We start from the raw sequence: 18,934 nt of genomic DNA on the forward strand, positions 1-18,934 counted from the left end.
TAACATGAGCCAAAATTTTGATGTAAAAAACGTTTTTTGCACCTTTAAGCAAGGCAACAAAAGTGCTGATACTGTATGATGTGCTCTTTTATATGTGCTATGAAACTTTGGTTAGTATAGTCATGCACAAGGAGTGCACCTGCATTTTCTTGCCATTTTATAGGCATCTTGTTCTTTTACTGTGCATTAAGGCCAACTCGTCCTGATTTGGTATCCCACAAGATCTAGACCAGGCCAAGGGCAGACATATTGCAGCCAGCCTTTTGCAAGTTTGCATGCAGTTCGTGGTCAGGCAGTAACTGTCTGCTTTGATAGAATGCAAAAATGTTTTGTTTCATTTCACAAGCGTTCATACACTAAGGCGTCCCTCATAATCATGCCATGGCTTTGGGATGTAAAATGTCATTAGTTATTGTGATTATGGGTACTCGTGAATTGAGCAAGCAATTTTACAATGTTGGCGCTGATAATTCGTACAGCTGTGCAAAGTGCAGATATTGTATGCTAACATGGAAGAGGGAGTCACTGACAGGGTGCCAGTAGGCATTGGCCGGGACGATAATGAGCCCACTCGTGCGCCCGCCTTATCGACAGTTATTGAGTCCCTGAACGTCATCCTCAGCTTTGTTGAGTGTAGCGGTGGTGACTGTGAGATGCTGCACATGATTATCAAGCTTGAGACCATGGGGGGTATTGATGCCCAATCAGTTTTTTAGATTTTAGTTTCACTTCGGCAGGACTCGTAGGCAGCGCTTTCGGATGCTGTGCCAAGCTTGTTATTTTCGCACAATACCAAAAGTACTGTTGGCCGTATACATAGTTTGCACGTGCATCACTTCCAGTCCGCTCCGTGAGCGTGTCTGCCATTGCTGGGTACATGCGGCATGCCCAGCTACTCTCGCTGCTGTGTTGTTGTTGATCCAGGTTCCTTCTCGCGTTGTGATCATGCCGATCTGCGCAATTTTCGGTTGCCGTACAAGAAGTAACATTGCCAAGAAGCCCAACTACACAGAACCAGGCATGTATAGGTCTGTACTGTTTACCAAAAGTGATAACAGGGCATCGTAAACGCACCATCCATGGAAATGCCTGTGGCTAGCCCAGAAACTCGGATAATTCAGAATCATTTCCAGAGCACAAAGGACTCCTTTGAATTCATGGATGGATTCATGGCTGGGGGTAGCGCAAGGGTTGAAGACAAAAAAAAAATTAATAAAACGCGAGCCAACAAACACGGTGCGAGCCCTGAGAGCACGGTGTTTGTTCTTACGCTTTCTTTGTCCCTTGCGCTGCCCCCTACGACAAATCCAAACCACACGCCAATTTTCTGGTCGACTGAACACATTAAATAAGATGTTAAAACGAAGCTTTTCCGATCAACTGGCTCATGTCCAGCCACTGCAGTTATGCCCAAACCACATGGTAAGCATAGAAGAGAGCTGCAAGCAGGGCAGTTGGTACTGCCCATCATGAGAATGATGGGTTGTACATGGATTTGCCTAAACTTCGTTATTCTGGCATCAAATGGCTTTGTTACTTTGTAAACTTCTAATTTTCAATCAAGTACTGTGTAAAAAGTAATTGAATACAAATTATTAAAATTGTCTGACAGCAGGATCCGAACAGAGGACCTCTAGTACAGAAGCCCGATATTGAAACCGTTAAGCAATGGACGCATGCATCCACAAGTGGCATAGAACACCTTTATGAATTTCTCGCGGGCAAGCCAGTGCGTTGAGACATTTGGCGCGTTTCGATTTGGCCACCTCGACAGGCTGAACCACTGCTAGTAGTAGCGATTGCGCGTGTTCACATGCTGCACTTTGAAAAGTATAGATTAGTAGCAATTGTGCGTGTTCACATGCTGCACTTTGAAAAGTATAGATTGCTCTGAAATTTAGGGCAGTGAAAGCAGATAAAGCATAATAAACAAAGCCACAAGAATGCCTGAATCCACAAGCATAGAGATCAGGCAAATCCATGTACTACCCTTCATTTCCATGGTGGCTGAATGATTGCAGGGCCGGAGTTCCCTCTGGTAATTATTGTAGCAAACTGTATGGGAAAACCAAACTTGCGGAAAGCAGCGAACAGCTGATTTGTGTTTCGCCCGCTCGTGTTTCACACACAGAAAAGTGCGCGCATGTTTGAACCTATGTGACAAGCAGGCCGTCTGTGACAAAAAATAATCAGGCAAGAAAGTTTTCACTGCCACACATGAAGGAGCTTGCTTTCATTGATTTCATGTAGGACGGTAATAAGACCTGCTTGCAGGCGCTGTGCTGATATGTTTCTCACTCAAAATAATGTGGGCCCACAGTGATTTGCAGATCTTCTTTTCTTGCAGAGTAACGTAGTTTGCGAACAGCGACAAGGAATTATATCCATGTGCATCATGGCTTGCAGCATATCGGGATCTGAAGTCGCATCCGCACCAATGCGCACATTGTGTAGTATATTCAGCGCTTAAAATTGGATGAAGGACGAAGAAGGTTTGCGCAGGTTGCAAAGGATGATGCGCAATTTGTATCATTCTATGCTGTCACACATTTCGACTTTTCCTTTAGTGAGACCACGTTGGCCCCACAAGACTGTCCATGTACAAAGGACAAAATTTGGGGCTTCTAACTTCTGCCATTGCACAGCTCCTTGGACCATAAACAAGTGGCGCGCGTATGTGTTGAAGCGAAGTGTGAACACACAGCCATGTACAAGTGAAGCGAAGTACCCAGCAATGGCAGACATTTAAGACAGATGACGGATGTGACATCACATGCAATAAGTATACTTCAATGTGTTTAGCACCAATTTTCGCGAAAGTGATCGCCCAAGACTGCCACTTCATGACCTTTGGTGCAGCAGACTACCATATGAAGCAATCCTGCATCAATGATTACTTGGAGTAGCCTTGCCACACTTAAAATGAAGGTGGCATGCCTGTGTCACGCAGTTTTGATCTTCTTTTTTTTTTCTTTTTTGAAAATCTATCTACTCCGAAAAGTTTTCGCAGTCCGGCTGACTTCAAATTAATGAGGTTTTACTGTAGTCAAAACTAATTCGGCAATATGCAACACCTGCAATGTCTGTCTGATATAAAACAGCCGCATTGTTTCTCTGCGGCCATCTTGTCTTGTGCGCAGCTGAATTCCACTCCCGAGTACTGGAAGCCTCCATGAATCTGCTTCGGCAAACGACGTCACGGCTGCTGGATATTCCTGGCGGTGACGGGCCGTTCTCTAAGGCAGAGTCCGAGTCCTACGGTTCCCTCGGCTCCTCGCCGTCCAACGGCAGCACCTTCTCGCTGCCCACCGACCTGTCCAAAACTACCATGTGTGAAGTTCTGTCTGGGCTTAGCCTACAGGAATCACCACCATCGGCTGACGATGAGCAGCAGAGCCCCGTGTTGCGAAGAAGCCTGACGTCATCTGCTCATTCCCACATTGGGCCAGTGCCACCTGCGATCCGTGCTTCAGCGCCACCCAGGATTTGCAGTCCAGATGACTTCGAAGAGGTGGACCTCAACGCAGACTAGAAGGCGCTGTTTTGCTACCTCGCAAGCTGAGGAGGGTACTGGTAACGAGTGGCTGCCAGGCCTTCACGCAGGTCAGGTGAGCTGGAGTGTACCATTACTGCAGTAGACAGCCTTGCTTTGCCGAAGGTGCAGATGTGCCACGGGTTAAAAAATGTGTGCTACATACAGTAAAATACCGACCAAATGCCTGTTTCAAATTTATAGACATTCATCAAAAGAAAAGTGACATGGGTGGTGGTTCTGTCAAGTAGCCGAAATGCAGACTCAGTAATTGATAGATCTGAGATCTGAATTGAACATGCAGGTAATTAATTTTGTGCAAGACATTAACTCTTTGCATACCATGAGGAAAATAGGTGTTTTTTGTAGGTTAAGGCAGATTTTTTTTTCTGAAGGAACTACTGCACTCAATATTTCATGAAATACATAAACAAAAAGCAGAATGAATGCACTTTTCACGCATAAACGTTTATTAACGAGATATATGTGATAAAAAAATATAAATTGCCAAAACCAAGATTGTGGAATAAAATTGAGCAAAGTTTGTAAAGACATGCTTGTATCTACTAAGAAAAAATGTTACGAAAATTATGAATTTAACTTCAAGCACTACAGTTGGGCGTGTCGGGCTACGGCCACCGATGTTTTGGGCTAGTTTGCGTTGTCGCTTCCAGACTCAAAGTCCAGCGAAAAGTCAGCATCCTCCGGCTTGCATTGATAAGATTGGCCGTATAGACAGCGGAATCGCGATATCTGCGATCTCCCGAAGCGCGCACACTGCTTCCGGAGCCGGACATTTTTACTTTCTACTTTAATGATCGCGAAACTTCGGAGCGCGTTTAAAAATCACCGCCTGGCGGGAAAAAAGTGAATTGCTTAGAAAACAAAAATATAGTTTCCCCTCCATCGCGCTGATGGTGCAGTGTGTCGTGAGCGACGCGGAAGGTCCCAAAAACGGCGTTTCAAACCATTGATAGCGGGCGCCCATTTTTGCTTTCTACTTTGCTGATCACGAAACGTCGGAGCACGTTCAAAAGTCACCGCCTCGCGGTAAAAAAGGGAACTGCTTAGAAAACTAAAATATAATTCTCCTCCTTCACGTCCGATAGCGCAGTATGTCTGTGAGCAGCGCGGAAGGTCTCGAAAGCGGCGTTACAAACCATCAATAGTGGGCTAACGATGCCCAATGGGCACGGTACGGACAGAGTTAACTGCACATATGGTTCATACATGTGAAAAATGCGAGGTTCTTGCACTTCAGAACATTCAAGCCCTCATAAATATTTTTTAATAGTTCCTGTAACTGGAAAGCATCAATTACATTGTCCAAGTCAGTATAAAATGCTTAAACTTTGCACCCATTGAAGAGCATTACAATTTCTGCACAGATACAAAGATACAATGGGTCAGTGGTGCCAGTAGAACCATTTTTGAAGCAAACAGCATTTGTGGAGGGAGAAGACATTCACTGACTGGGCGGGAAGCATACAAAATATGGAGCAAATTCACGATTTAATTTTGGCATGCTCTTTGAGAAGCCCGATAGAACGCACCAGTGTTGCTGTGACAGATTTATTTGACTGTGAGCTTGAGTTGTTATTCTCTTTAAAATGTGGACTGGGAACTTGCTATGTCAGAAAACAAAGTTCAGAATCACTTATAAAAAGGATGCAGGTGCTTATTAAAACCTGGGAACTTGTATGAAGCGTTACAGTAGGTTTCAGTTATGCGTTTTGTATCTTAGTCAGTAGAAGTGCTGACACATTTTCGAAGTTGTGGAAACTCTGCCACACACTTATCTCACTTGAAATGATGACACTTGGGAAGTATAAAGGTTGGGAAACAATAATAAGATTATAATACAAGGGCGAATCAGAAAGTCCTTGGCCCTATTTTTTTTTAAAGCCAAATTACGACTGTAAATGTGTAGTCAACATATCCATTCCCAGCGGTGGACCTTTCTTGGACTGCCCCGGCCTTATCTGCTGGTAGCTCCGCGGCACGGCACTGCTGTCAGTTGTTGAAGGTGGCGGTTGTGCTTCACATGTCCACGGCGTACGAGCGACGAAGTGTGATTCGTTTTCTGTGTAGCAAGGGACGAATGCCCGTCGAAATCCACAGGGAAATGCAGCCCACATATGGGGAAAGGTGTCTTGCTTTGAGATATGTGAAGTGGTGGTACCACGTTGTGAGTACAAAAAAGGCCATGAAGACTAGAGAGCAGTCCGACGGTGATTCTACCGTCAGCCGGACAAATTCTACCACAGGGGCATCTCAAATTTAGTGTTGCGATGGGACAAATGTCTGAACCGGTGCGGGTACATTGTGGAAAAATAGTGTAAGGTATGTAGAATAGTATGTATTTTTGTAATTACTTGTATGTACCTTGTTTTGGGTAATAAAAAAATAGGGGCAAAGACTTTGATTCGCCCTCGTATATTTTAATTGGATGCTAAAGCTAGTGTCAAAACGTGTGAGCTGTCGTCATCATTGTCATGCTGAAGAACTAAATTTGCTGATGTTGTGCTGCAATAAAGCTGTGTATGGCAATGTCGTTAAAAAAGAAACAAAAAAAACAAGGGGACTGCTCACGTTTCTTCTGGCTGCACTCGCGTGTGGCAGCTGCAGCAATGGCAATAACGGAGGGTGCTGGTGTGTCGTGACATCAGGAAACATCCACCTCTTTGGTATTGAACCCGTAACTTGTTCATAGAAAAAAGTATTATAATGAACTTTTTAGGATGCTGTGACGCTCGCCAATATCTTTTCTATGGTTTAGAGAGGTTTTGGACCGTCATCGGTCGCAAAAGAAATTACAGTCGAAAATTTCATGTCAGTACTGCTTTAAAGAAACTGCATCAGAGACATAACTGTACTCAAGTATTGCTACAGGTTCAAGTTTTCTATTCTGTTCCCATTATTTCCAATTTTCTTCTGGATTGGTAGTTTCATGCAGCTAGGACCGAAGAACCTAGCTGGTGTTCATGTATTCCTATGGGCCATACTTTGGTTATTTCTATCCTGAAATTGGCCTTCACCGGATAGCTCGAACTTGATCAGTCAGCACGCACGCACCTGAGCCCTATGGTGACACCAATAGCGACCCCTTCAATCACAGCATGTCTCAGTGGAGCTTAAGGGACAGTGAATGCGTTGAACATAAATCATCTCCCGTTGAAAACACTTATTTTAAGCGAAGCTTTATAGGCTCATAAGTTTCGGCGGTGGTGGTGGTGGTGTCACGCTGAAAAGTGGGCCGATCCTGGTGACAGTGCAGAAAGGGTCTAAGCTCAATGGCGCATACTAGGGACAAAAAAGAAAGAGAGAGAAAGAAAGAGAGCAAGAAAGTGAGAAAGAGGGAGAAATAAAGAAGTAAATAAAGAGAGAGAGAGAGAGAAAGAATATCACCAGCCCTTGCCCTGTCAAGAAAATGGGAGTAAGCGAAGATTGGGAACCTGAGGTCTTACGGGATTGGCATGTCCACCAATCCCATTTGTTGGATTTTGTAACTCGAACTAGTGCCAACTGACCCATGTTCAAGTTGCTGTTTATTAACAGGTGTCAACCTAATCCTTTCTTTTGCAGGCTGACCACATGTCCAATTACCGCTTCATACAGGGCTTCCTTCAGAAAGTGAGGTACCATATACCTACTTCACTGTTTAGCTCATTCAGCAACGTTTTACTCTAGGTTTTAAGAATGCATTGCACAACCAGTGATCTAACATGGCAGCGGAATCTCGCCTGAATACTGACGCTTTGCCAGTTAGTTTAGGGTTCATATTTTATTTTTGCTCTTTACGGTCTAGTATTCATCATGTGTAGTAGTTGTAGCATGCTCATACTTGCAAGTTGCTTGTTCAATTGTAGTTCGGACATTTGTTGGGTGCCATCAGTTATAAGGCCTTTTTTTTATATATATGCCTGCTGCATGTGTATATATGTTTTGAACTGATCATTCAGCAAGGACTGTGACCAGGAACTCAAACTGGTTTTGTTAGTTGTAATAATGTGCACTTCAAGTCCTTATGTAGCTGCTGTTTACAGTTTTGGTTTCTTGCTGTTCAGATGACATTGGACATTGTTATTGTTGGGACAGCATTGGTAAAAAGAAAAAAAAAAACAACTCTTACAAACTTGAACTTGCGCTTGTGTGCAGAGGCACTCGAGAAGCAATTGTTTTGCTGTTCTCATTTTGTTGTGAGAAGCCAAACTTGAAGCAAAGGGCAAGGAACGCAGGACATCTCTTGAACTGCTCATTTGAACACTGAAGGAAGATTTCAAACTGACGTGAGCTCAGAATACCTAGTACAGTGCAAAACAGAATTCACTATATTGGGTAAGGCATGTGTGTATTTAATATAAGCCGTGTGTCTTCAGAAAATTATTCTTGGTAAAACGTAGCAAATGCATGCTCAAGGTATTGGTTGATGGCTTGCACTTTCGAGCTATCTTGCAAAAGCAGCAGCAAGTGACACTTACGTAGTTTGCATTATCCTTTGACCAGTCCTTTCTCTTGTATAACCAGCAGGTTCATTTTTTACTTGACTTGCATTCGACAGCTCTTTATTATTAAAGGGGAGCAACATTTTTGATGTGTGAAAATGAAGTTCTTGTTGTCAATTGTTCATCATCCATCTTCTTCAGTCTCTTCCTTGTTCGTCTTTTATTCCCCGCAGACATTAGTACCATGTATAATTAGATTAAACTACTGGCCCCCCTTTTGTTTAACTTTGTGAAATGCTGTTCTACCTCTTTCAAGTGGCATGCTGCCACCTCTTTCTAGTCTAGATGTCCGTGTGAAAAATTTGAGTTCACGTGCATCGCTTTGCCATATCTGCGCAGCGCACATTAAGAGTTCTTTTTGGTTCAACATCTGGAAAGTGTGGCCCTACACATGCATCGTCAATCTTGGGGAGCTGAACTTCTCAGATGCCATAAATCTAAGCCAATTGTTAGAATTTTGAAGTTATTTTTAATGCTTTCAAACAATAAATCACTTATATTGATGTCATTCTTTTACATGTTATTTAGGGCTTTTGGAATACTTCGTTGTCAGTGATAAATCATTTTTTGTGTTTTGTTTCTTGTTCTTTTTTTCATGTCATTGTTTCACTAGTGCTCTAGCAGACGTCTGAGGCCTGTCTTTCCAAATTTTGTTCAACTTTTTTTTTTTCACGTGGGGCCATCCTGTTTAAAGATGCGTTAGCATCTGGTTAAAGAAGCATCCATTCATATATATGTGCATGTTGTATAATGTTACATTACTTTGATGGAGCTGTGAAACCTATGTTTCAAACTTTATTTATGCTGTTAAATTTGCTGAGCATCATCTTCAGCGATTCCAACTGATTTATGCACGCTTTCTTCCAACGTCCTTTAAGTATTGAGTAGATTGTAAACTTGACAAAACTGAATGCCTTTTCATTTGTGTTAAAATAATGTTTACTGTCTATTTCATACGTATTCGCATAGCGTGGAGTACCCTCCTTGTTAGTGTTTTATTAATTGTCTGTTGCATTCTGCAGTGCAGTTGCAACTTATAACTAATTTCTTGCTATATTTAGAGAGATCCTTAACTTAATCGGCATTTAGAATAGATGCTCAGTGGTTGGTTGATTTCTTCTATATTTTTTAGAAAGCTCACAACTTCTATGAAAGGTGCACTGAAATGCTTTTCAAACATGGCAAGAAAACATTCCCAATCTCTAAACAATGCTGCCGTGAACATGGGACCGTATTTTATTCCATTGCATAATAGCAGGTAGCCTACAATCTTGCATGATAGATTGCTTGCTCTCCCATGTGGTTTTCGAGGCACCCGCTTTTTTATTACCTCAGCCATGTCATTACAGCCAGCGCGACTTCCCATAGACTGCAGCCGTTGGGCCATCGTTCATAACCATGAAATAATTCGCGAGTGAAAGGCCATGCACACATGTCTATCTTGTCCCACCTTCCCTGTTACCACTCTTTTGCCATTCTCTAGCACCTTTGTCAGATGCCAACCTCGATAGGTTACCTTAAGTGCACCAGGGAAAAAAGGAACGATAGGCAAGGCACTGCTATCGGCGCTGTACCATCTGGAAGGAATCAATGAGTTGACGGGGAATGGGGAAAGTAAACATTCCATTCCTTCAGGAATATATTCGTTGAAAGACATCGCATTGATTCCAGCATGTTTCTCAGGTTCCAAGAAAAGTGTTTCAGTGGCCCTTTAACATACTAGCTAACAGTGCCCCTGGTCATGCACCTGTACTCTTTAAGAAAGATATGGTCTTCTGCTTTGACGGGCCTTTCATGTCAGTCAGTTGTGAAACACTGCAATATTGGCAAAGTTGTTGTTGAAGTAAGCTTGTCTTTGGGTTCGCACTCACTTGCATACCCCAGCACATGTTGCACTAGGCATAATTGCAACCATAGATAAATGTTGCCTAAACAGCAGAAATCTCTGTGCTACTTTTGCTTTTTTTTTTTTTTGACCTTGTCATGCTGGCAACATTGAAATGTAATCTTTGGCGGCTTTGGCATCCAAAAGGCTACAATAAGGCTGTTTCCACAGTGTCACGTCTGTCTAGGCTCGTTAAGGTGGCATTATTAATGCGTCATCTCCATTTTGTTCTGTAATGACAGTGCAAATGCTTCACGCAATCTGTGCGCCAGACAAACAGCATAGAACAGTGCTCCTTTTCTTTTTCAAACTCGATGAACTGAAAATTTTGACCCTGGCTTTGCAGGTGACAAGCTCTACTTTTCATTGTGAGGTTGCATGTTTAATTCAGCCATGATGGCCTCATGCTAAAACGTTGAAAAGCTTTTGGACTGAAATTTCGTTGCTCATCAAAGAGTGCTGGCTTGTTAAAATCAACCCAGCTTCTTTCATCGTGGCATGCCTCGTAGTTTACAGTGCAGTTTCCGGATATAAATTCATCATTTGAACTGAAAGAACTTGTTTAATCATCTAAGAATGTTCAAATAACAATGGGCAAGAAAAGCCATTTGAACTTGAAGCTGCCGTTGTGCAAAATTAACTTACATCGATGACAGGTTTTCTCACGGAAGGTTGTCTAGCACTTAAGCCATTGTTATGTTGTGGGAGGTTTGTATGTGCATTTGGCTTGTTTGACATTGATAGAAGCTGAAACGTTGATCAGCAATATTTCACACGATTTCCATAAAGTTTGATGGATCTTGTCTTATTTTGGCCAACCTTCAAATACCTGTTCAATGTTGTGTTGTCCATGACATTGTATGAAAATGTTTAAATAGCGACTTTTGTTGCTGAACTCGCGCACATTTTGTACATTCTTTTGTGAAGGGAACTTGCATCTCTCAATTAAGGCTTCATGTACTGCAATGTACTATTAAGCTATATTTATATAATGAAATGACATGTACAGTTACATATGTAGGCCGGAAAAGTTGAATTGCTTCCTCCTTTTTTTTTCTTTGCTAGTAATATGTAAAAATTTGCATTTAGTTATCTTTTAAATTATGACCAACGTAGTAATTATTCATCTATGGTCCAAATTTACACTTTGCCCCTGTATGTATGTAATGAATATCGAAGTGCTTTAGAGTTTATTTTTAAAACGATGAACTTCAGAACCTGTGAAACAGCTCAAACTGTTGATGTTGATAGGTTCCAGCATAGTACATGAAATTGTACCTACCATATTGTATTAGCAGGTATGTCATTCTGATGGTGCCAGGCCACAAAAATGTGTGCTTATTACAACTTGGGTGCATCATAGTGAGTCCCAGTTGACCAAAATCTTAGTGCTGTCTTAATGCCCCTCCACTGGAATATCTCTTATAGTGCCAGTATAGCCTTGGGACATAAAACTCCATCACTTTTTAGATTTCTTTCCCCCAAGCAATTCCGATGGGCCTGACATTTTAAGTTAGATTTTATAGAGAAATGACTAAACAGGTCATAGAATAGGCTGAGATAGAATGGAGATGACACTATATAAAAAGCTTTTTTTCACCCCTTCCTATTCTATGTCCTTAAACATGGTCTGATAAGAAGAGACAGCTGGTTTTTACAACCACAGTTCTCTAGGTTATGTACCCAGCTTCTCTATTGGACCTGTGAGCAGTTTGGAGATGCTTGCAAGAAAGTAATGCCAGCATGTGTAGGTTGCAGTTGCATGCTCACTCTCCAGACATTTCATTTATCCCCGCTATCCAAACTAGTTTTCCGATTATGCTAGTGTGAATGTTTTTGGAGTGAGAACCAAATGTGCGTACTGACTCATGTCAACACTTAGCCTCAACAACTGTGTGAGCATGAGTTTTCAAATAAGTGGTCAATGGGCTGCTGTTTCGCAAGAAAAGAACTTAATTTTATGCAATATCTTATGGAAAGATCTTACAACTAGACAAAATTTGTTGAGATTTGGCTTGTGCTGGATTGAAAAATGATATTTACAGCCGTCCTCTTGCTTCTGAAATTAAAGTCTGGTTATAATCGTTGGAGCTTGCATGTCCTATTGTCTTCACACGTTTCAGTTGTCACTTTTGCATTCCACATGGGAATTTTCCTCATGGAAGTGTTAGGACTGTGGAACTTGTGCTGGCATGTGCAGAGCAAGTACAGCATGCAGGGCAAGTACAGAATGTATTGAAGATTTGTCAATTCTTTTCCGAGTAGCCCAGCTTACAGTCATGTGGGGAAGACTCTTCCATTACACTACTGTCCTTATACGGTATAAAGTTTTTCCAAAGGAAACTATGTCCACCCACTTAATGCAGACTAAGAACTGTATTTCTAAGCATGCAGTATGAAATTTATCCTTTTAGGAAAGCAAAAGAAGGCCTCTTTATATGGATGTTGCATCTATTTTTCAAATTGTACACTTTCTCTCTCTATCTCGAATATCAATGTTGTGAATGTATCCACTGTTAAAACAAGTACAAAGAGTACCTTTTGCCCGATGTTAACAAAAATATGCAGATGTTTCTTGCACTGAATATTGTGCTCACCATAGTGGACAAGACAAAACAACAATGTCCGAAATCATTGAGACACATGTGTTTTTACGTTGCCAAATATTTTGTCTTAGTGTTTATAAACTAATATTCATTATGCTTTTAGACAGCTTGCACTATCTGCATGAAAGGTGTTCTGTGACTTGTTTTGTGCTTCAGTGCACCTGAAGTATTGGTAAATAATGGATTCATGCAGAACTTAATTCATTGAGGTTGCCTGTAACAGGCTCGTTGAATACAGAATGTATTTTTGTGAATACAGATGTGAATTGTTGTCTCGTTGCCGTGTTGTAACAGTTACACTGTAAGCGGGAAACGGCTGACTGTGTATTGTGATGACAAAAGCAGCAGACCTTGTATCACAATTAAGGAGTGTACACGCCATTTCACAGGAACTGCTCTAGTATTTTGAATTACACACTCTATTACCTGTTCCTTTGCTCATGTTTTTGTGATAGTGCACCATGTCTGGACTCATCCATGTCCTAATGGCTGTAGTTGTAATGTGTGCATGCTCGTTTGGTTAGGCATATGGTCGTGGGCTCCAAATACAATATTGGGAGCAATAACCTATATTCCTATATAGTATCATTAGCTTTAGTTCTCTTAAAAACGTGTGAGGGATACTTGCAGTGCGCAATAATGAATGGTGCAGCAATGGCATTGTGCACTAATGAAGCGCACAATTTACCAGTCCTGCATTGAATGGTAGGGGACCCTGCTCTTTAGAAAGTCTTGCGAGACTTCCTTGCCGTCCTCTTGAAGGGTGCAAACAACGGTCTTCTTGACTAATAAAATGGTGCCTTTGAAATTCCTGCCTTCTGTGTGGTAACTTTTGCAACACAATAATGAGCAGAAAAGCTCACCGCCTTGGATTTTATTGTTTCTGGCACTAGTTCGTTGCTCTATATATTATAAGCCAGCACAACCAGCAAGCAGACTTAAGAACTTTTTCTAATTTCATTTCTGAATGATTTGGGTGTGCTTTGCACGAGTTCTGTCTTACCCTGCCTCACCTAAAGGCTTTAGCCTCACCAACTCCGTTTACGACATTGAAGGCTGTGGGTGGCGTCAGCCAACTAGTAGTGAGAACCAGAAAGGTTCTTGCATTGGCCACTGTCAATCCTCTTGTGTGCGACACTGCCTTATGAAAGAATACTGTGAGGTTTAGTTGCGCACAATCCTCCTCCTTTTTCTGAAAAGCAGCCTGCTTGCGTTGATTGATTGACACTATCTTCTGTTGCAGAGTAGTGACCCTTCACGGAGTCGCTGCAGTGCTCACTTGAGTGCTCCCAAGCACATTTCATTCGCTTGCTAAAAAAGGCTCAGTTTCGCCACAAAGGCGTAGCATCTATTGCGATAGCCAATTAGTAAACAGCCATACGAAGTAAGGATAGTAGTTTTATCGGCCGTGTAAACTTGTAAACATAGGCATACTAACTGAATTAACAAGCATGCTGTCACGCACGCACAAGCAAACATGAACACATCTCACTCGATGACCGTGGAAACTTGCTGTCAGAACGCTGGAGTGAGGAAGCGCGGCAGCAGCAGCGAGAGATTGACCTTCGTGCTGCCTCGCATCAACACGAACTAAGCTGCGAAAACACAGCGCACGGCGGACTCTTTCTCCGTCGCAGATGGCTTTCAAGATAGCGCAGCCCGGGCGCGCGCGGCCGCGCCTTGCGCAGCAGCCACCGGGGTAAAACGCACCCCCCTCCCCTTCCTTCGGAGCCTTGCGTGCAATGAAAGACGGCACGCTTCCTCCCCGCTTTCTTCCCTTGCGTGCTCGAGATTGAGCCATCATCGCCATCTCACCCTCGCACGCTTTCACTCACGCATACAGCATACGGCGCGCGGCTACTTTTTTATTGTCCTTGGACTTTACACAGAACCTAACGGTGATGGCAGAAATGCGCCTGGAGTGTCCATATAATTGCTATCGCAATAAAAGTGCTGCTGGTAAAAGATTACAACACGCAGCTGTGGCTGCCGTGTTCTGCTTCTGAACAAAATGTCATCTGTTCTATTCCCAGCCACGTAGTTTGCGTTACAGTGGGGTGTAATGCAAAATTGGGTGTGTGCCTAGGTTTAGGTGCCTGAATTAAAACATGACGTATTTGGAAGCAGTTTGTCTTAACTCAGCGGCCTCTAGTGTAAACGCATTCCAGAAAGTAAAACCCCGAGACAGAATAATATACAGTTCAACCTCGTTCTGACGAAGTCGGAGTGGACACAAAATACCTCCTTTATATCCGATATTCGGGATAAGCATACCTGCAGATATTGACGGGGGGGGGGCTTATTCTGTAAGCGTCCACTACATGGACCATTTCAGTGCACGCTGAATGGATCGAACTTCAGAGCCAGCGGTGACGATTGGCGCCTGCCCTACCGGCTTCGAGTTCTGTTCAGTGAGTGTGCGCTGAAATTGACAGTCCACTACAAAAGACCCCCCCCCCCTGTCTCTGCAAAAGCAACGCAAACGGTGTGACAACGAAGTGCCAGCAGAGAGTCTCCTGTGGATTTTGATGACCCATCGGCATCTTGCTGTACCAATACGAGGCTCAATCACATGCGCTCTTCACCTCCGCGCTGCTAAGCACGAGGTCGCGGGATCGAATCCGGGCATCGTTGGCCACATTTCGATGCGGGTGAAATGAGAAAACACCCGTGTAGTTAGATTTAGGTGCACGTTAAAGAACCCCAGGTGGCCCAAATTTTCCGGAGTCCCCCACTACGGCATGCCTCATAATCAGATCGTGGTTTTGGCTTGTAAAACCCCAGTTTAATTTTTTTCTTCACCTCCGCAAATAGGCAATCGTGCGATCAGTATTATCACGTGGGATCGGCACGTTGGCTTGCTGACTGCGGTCCAAGCAAGTCAGGCCACTGGCAAAAACGCACGCCACTGATATTTTCCGGAAACGGAGATGACTGCACGTGAACTCGTACTCTGCTGCTATACGGCCGTCAGTCTAGCCCGTGCGCCTTATCCCACGCTCGACTGCCGATAAGGTCTACGAGTGCGAACATAAAAATGCGCAGCCGCCGACAGTCATTTTAAACACGGATGAGAACGCATGTGGTACTCCGCTACTATGGCCGTCAGTCTAACTTGTGCGTGCGTCTAACGATAAGGTATACAAATGCGAACATATTGACAGCGAGCTTCCTGCGATGGCTTGTCACCAGCCACTCCGCCGACCGCACTTCTTAGGCCAGCTAGGCCTAACCAGCACCGCTTCTTCGGGAGTCTGCAACCAAACTTTCGGTTTCGTGCCTAGTCTGCATGGGCGGCAACTAGACCGTATTCTAGTACACTCTAGCGGCAACTTTGTTCATGGCCGCCATGTTTGCGGCATGCGCGCTCGGTTTATGCCCGAGCACCGTGCAGCGTCCGAAATATTGGCTACTGCTGTTATACGTTGGTGCTATTGTTGGCGGTGCCGCAGCGAAGTCTGAATAATCATGCAGGAACAAAAAATCGGACGTCTGAATCAGTCGGCACTGTATTTGGCATTTTTAATGGCTACCAGAATATATATTTTGAATCACGTGCAAACAAAAATTTGCCTTTATAACCGATACCATGTCGGATCCCGCATTTTCAATCTCATAGTAGCAGGGAAATATATCATTGAAGTAAACCATGGCCAATCAAATTTTATGTTTACTTCGTTATATCCGATAATTTGTTATATCAGTGGTCTTGGTATAACTTCGTATATTGAGGTTCGACTGTACTTAAATGATGTGCTCGAAGCCTATTTAGGGAAGTGGATTAAAGCAAGGAAGATCAGGCCAAGTCAGGCACACTATAGAATCTTCACGTACGAAGCTTCTTTTCATGCTACCTTTTCATTATTTTCGTTCCTTTTCATGCTTCGTCAGTGGTTCGAGCGATGCTTCAGCCACATTATCGCTAGGATTGGCCACCGTTCACGGTAGAACAAATATAGAGTCAAGCTAAAGGAATCCTTGCATTATGCCGGCTGTGAAATATGGAGTGTGCATCACGTCTTTTCTCTGGGATGTCTCTCTCTATAGTGTGTCCCAGCTAATGTTAGCCAAACTGCTCACCAAAAAGTAAAAAAAGAAAAAAAAAAGATTTAAATAACGCGGTGCAAGATACAATCACAAGACCTAGGGTGGCCAGTAGTCAGTCGTCTGACAACTGAACACTGTAGGTCTTATAATTGTATCTTGGACCATGTTTTTAATACTTATTTTCGGTGAACGGCTTGGCTAACATTAGCTGGGACACACGGTACATTGTGGTTTGTATTGGTGACTCTGCACATAAGCCAAGCGCCTCTGTTTGGCTATTTTGATATAGTTCAACTAAGACATAGCTCACTGCGCCTACAGTTAACACAAGCGTGCAGGCTCGCACGTGCAGGCTCGCACGTGTGCACGCACGCGCCCGCACGCACACACACACACAGAGAGGGAGAGACAGCGAAATATTCAAGCACCACAAAACACCCTATATAGGAGAAAAAATAGAGCGTACTTGCCTTTGCGCATGGCCGGATTCATTCATAGACCAAGTTTTGGAGATGGCACATATTAAGCGGACGTTTATGTCGAAATACATTGCATTACGATTACAGATAAATTTAGGGGTGGGCGAATATTCAAAGTTTTGAATACGAATAGAATATTACTCTAACTATTGTATTCGAAAATGAACTATTCGGTATTTTCGTATATCTGAACTAACCAAATATTTTTCAGCAACCGACATTTAAATTCGGGTTACTGTTCTCCGTCTGCTAAACAGATTATCGCGAATTATCAGAAGTGAAAGAACGAAAGTTTCCAAGCAATGCACAAACAAAGTTAGTAATGCAAGTTTGTTCTCCATTTCCGATAGAAGCCTACAGCCAACCTTTGATTTTTGCTTGTGAAATTTAATTTCGTGTTTATTGCAGTCAAGTCATGTAGCAATTTTATCTTTTATGCTAAGACCAGCGATGTTTTTCTTGTAACAGGCCCTTTTACATGTGGGTACATGTAAAAACCTGTAAACATGTAAACAGAAATCCTTCAGCAGTTTTTTTTTTCTTCTTTTTTTTACGATGCGATTTTCTTCAGCAGTGATTTATTTAATGCTTTTGCAAAGCTAGTCATTCAGCAGCTATTAATTCTTGGAAACATTGCTTATAACCAGGCTCTAAAGATGTTGAGAGGCTATTCGTGCAGTTCCTTTAATAACAATTAGGGATCTTGTGTCTAAAACTTATTTTAATTGTATGTGATAGTTATGTCTTTTTTTCACTGGTCAGTATACAAGCGCGGTACCTAACTATACTAAAATAAATATTCCTGCTGTAAATATAAGCCTCTGCGTTTGACTGTTTGGTATTCGATACTGACTATTCGTATTTGATTCGTATTCGAAAAAGTTGATATTCGCCCATCTCTAATAGTTGTGCGTAACCTGCTTTTCCTTTTTTTCTTGCTGTTAGTGTTTCATTCTGGCCTACCTGCACATCATTAGCAGAAGTGGCAAAAAGAAATATTAGTATACATATAGCTTTGTTACAATGGAATATCTGTATAGTTAATTACTAAATACGACAATCAGTAAATACAGTTACTAAATACAGTAAATACGTTTTAATTGGTTATGTACCCTTCATTCAAGATGGATGTTGTATAGTTATACTACGTTACGCTCAGCAGGCAGGAACAACACCAATCATACCTAAACCCGCCCAAGCGGAGGGGGAGGGTGCAGCGGAACCATGAGACGGAAAGCGGAGGAGCAGGGTATGACGAAAGCGTGAAAAGAAATGCGTAGTGCTGCGCAAGACGGGTGACAATCGCTATGAGATGGCGCCAGAGTAGCGCGCCGTCGTCTGTTCACCGATGGCATGCGGCGAGCGCGTCCAACGATACCATGTATGGAAACAAAGCGCTCCATGAGCTGAGGTCAGTCTGCGGCGGCTGTTGTGAAACCATAGAGTTTCTTGCAATAATAACTAGAGGGAACTGTGGCGCTAGTATCTACGTGAGCTGCAAGCCAATTGGCTGAACGATCGCAGTGTCAGAGTTCCCTCTAGTAATTATTGTTGGAAACTCTACGCGCCGAACGTCGTAGGTAATGTTGGCAATTGACCTTCCGAAGGAAAGGTAAGGCTATTCTTCTTTATGACAGTTCACATATAGTTGAGTGCACTATTCAAGATGGATGTTGTATAGTTATACTATGTTACGCTCAGCATGCAGGAACAACACCAATCATACCTAAACCTGCCCAAGCGGAGGGGGAGGGTGCAGCGGAACCATGAGACGGAAAGCGGAGGAGCAGGGTATGACGAAAGCGTGAAAAGAAATGCGTAGTGCTGCGCAAGACGGGCGACAATCGCTATGAGATGGCGCCAGAGTAGCGCGCCGTCGT

At 43.0% G+C, this 18,934-nt stretch overlaps 1 protein-coding gene across 2 annotated transcripts in view; it reads left to right on the plus strand.

The window, feature by feature from the left end:
* LOC119442120 (SH3 domain-binding protein 5 homolog) overlaps positions 1–13,336 on the plus strand; it is a 32,271-nt gene extending 18,935 nt beyond the window's left edge. For both annotated transcript variants that reach the window (XM_049661906.1, XM_037706870.2), the window contains 2 exons: positions 3,141–3,608; positions 7,118–13,336. In XM_049661906.1, the coding sequence (XP_049517863.1) occupies positions 3,141–3,532 (392 nt within the window). In that variant the 3' untranslated portion in view covers positions 3,533–3,608; positions 7,118–13,336. The remainder of the gene's footprint in view (positions 1–3,140; positions 3,609–7,117) is intronic.
* Positions 13,337–18,934: the final 5,598 nt, after the last annotated feature.

The sequence above is a fragment of the Dermacentor silvarum genome, chromosome 2, assembly GCF_013339745.2.
Source record: "Dermacentor silvarum isolate Dsil-2018 chromosome 2, BIME_Dsil_1.4, whole genome shotgun sequence".
NCBI lineage: Eukaryota > Metazoa > Arthropoda > Arachnida > Ixodida > Ixodidae > Dermacentor > Dermacentor silvarum.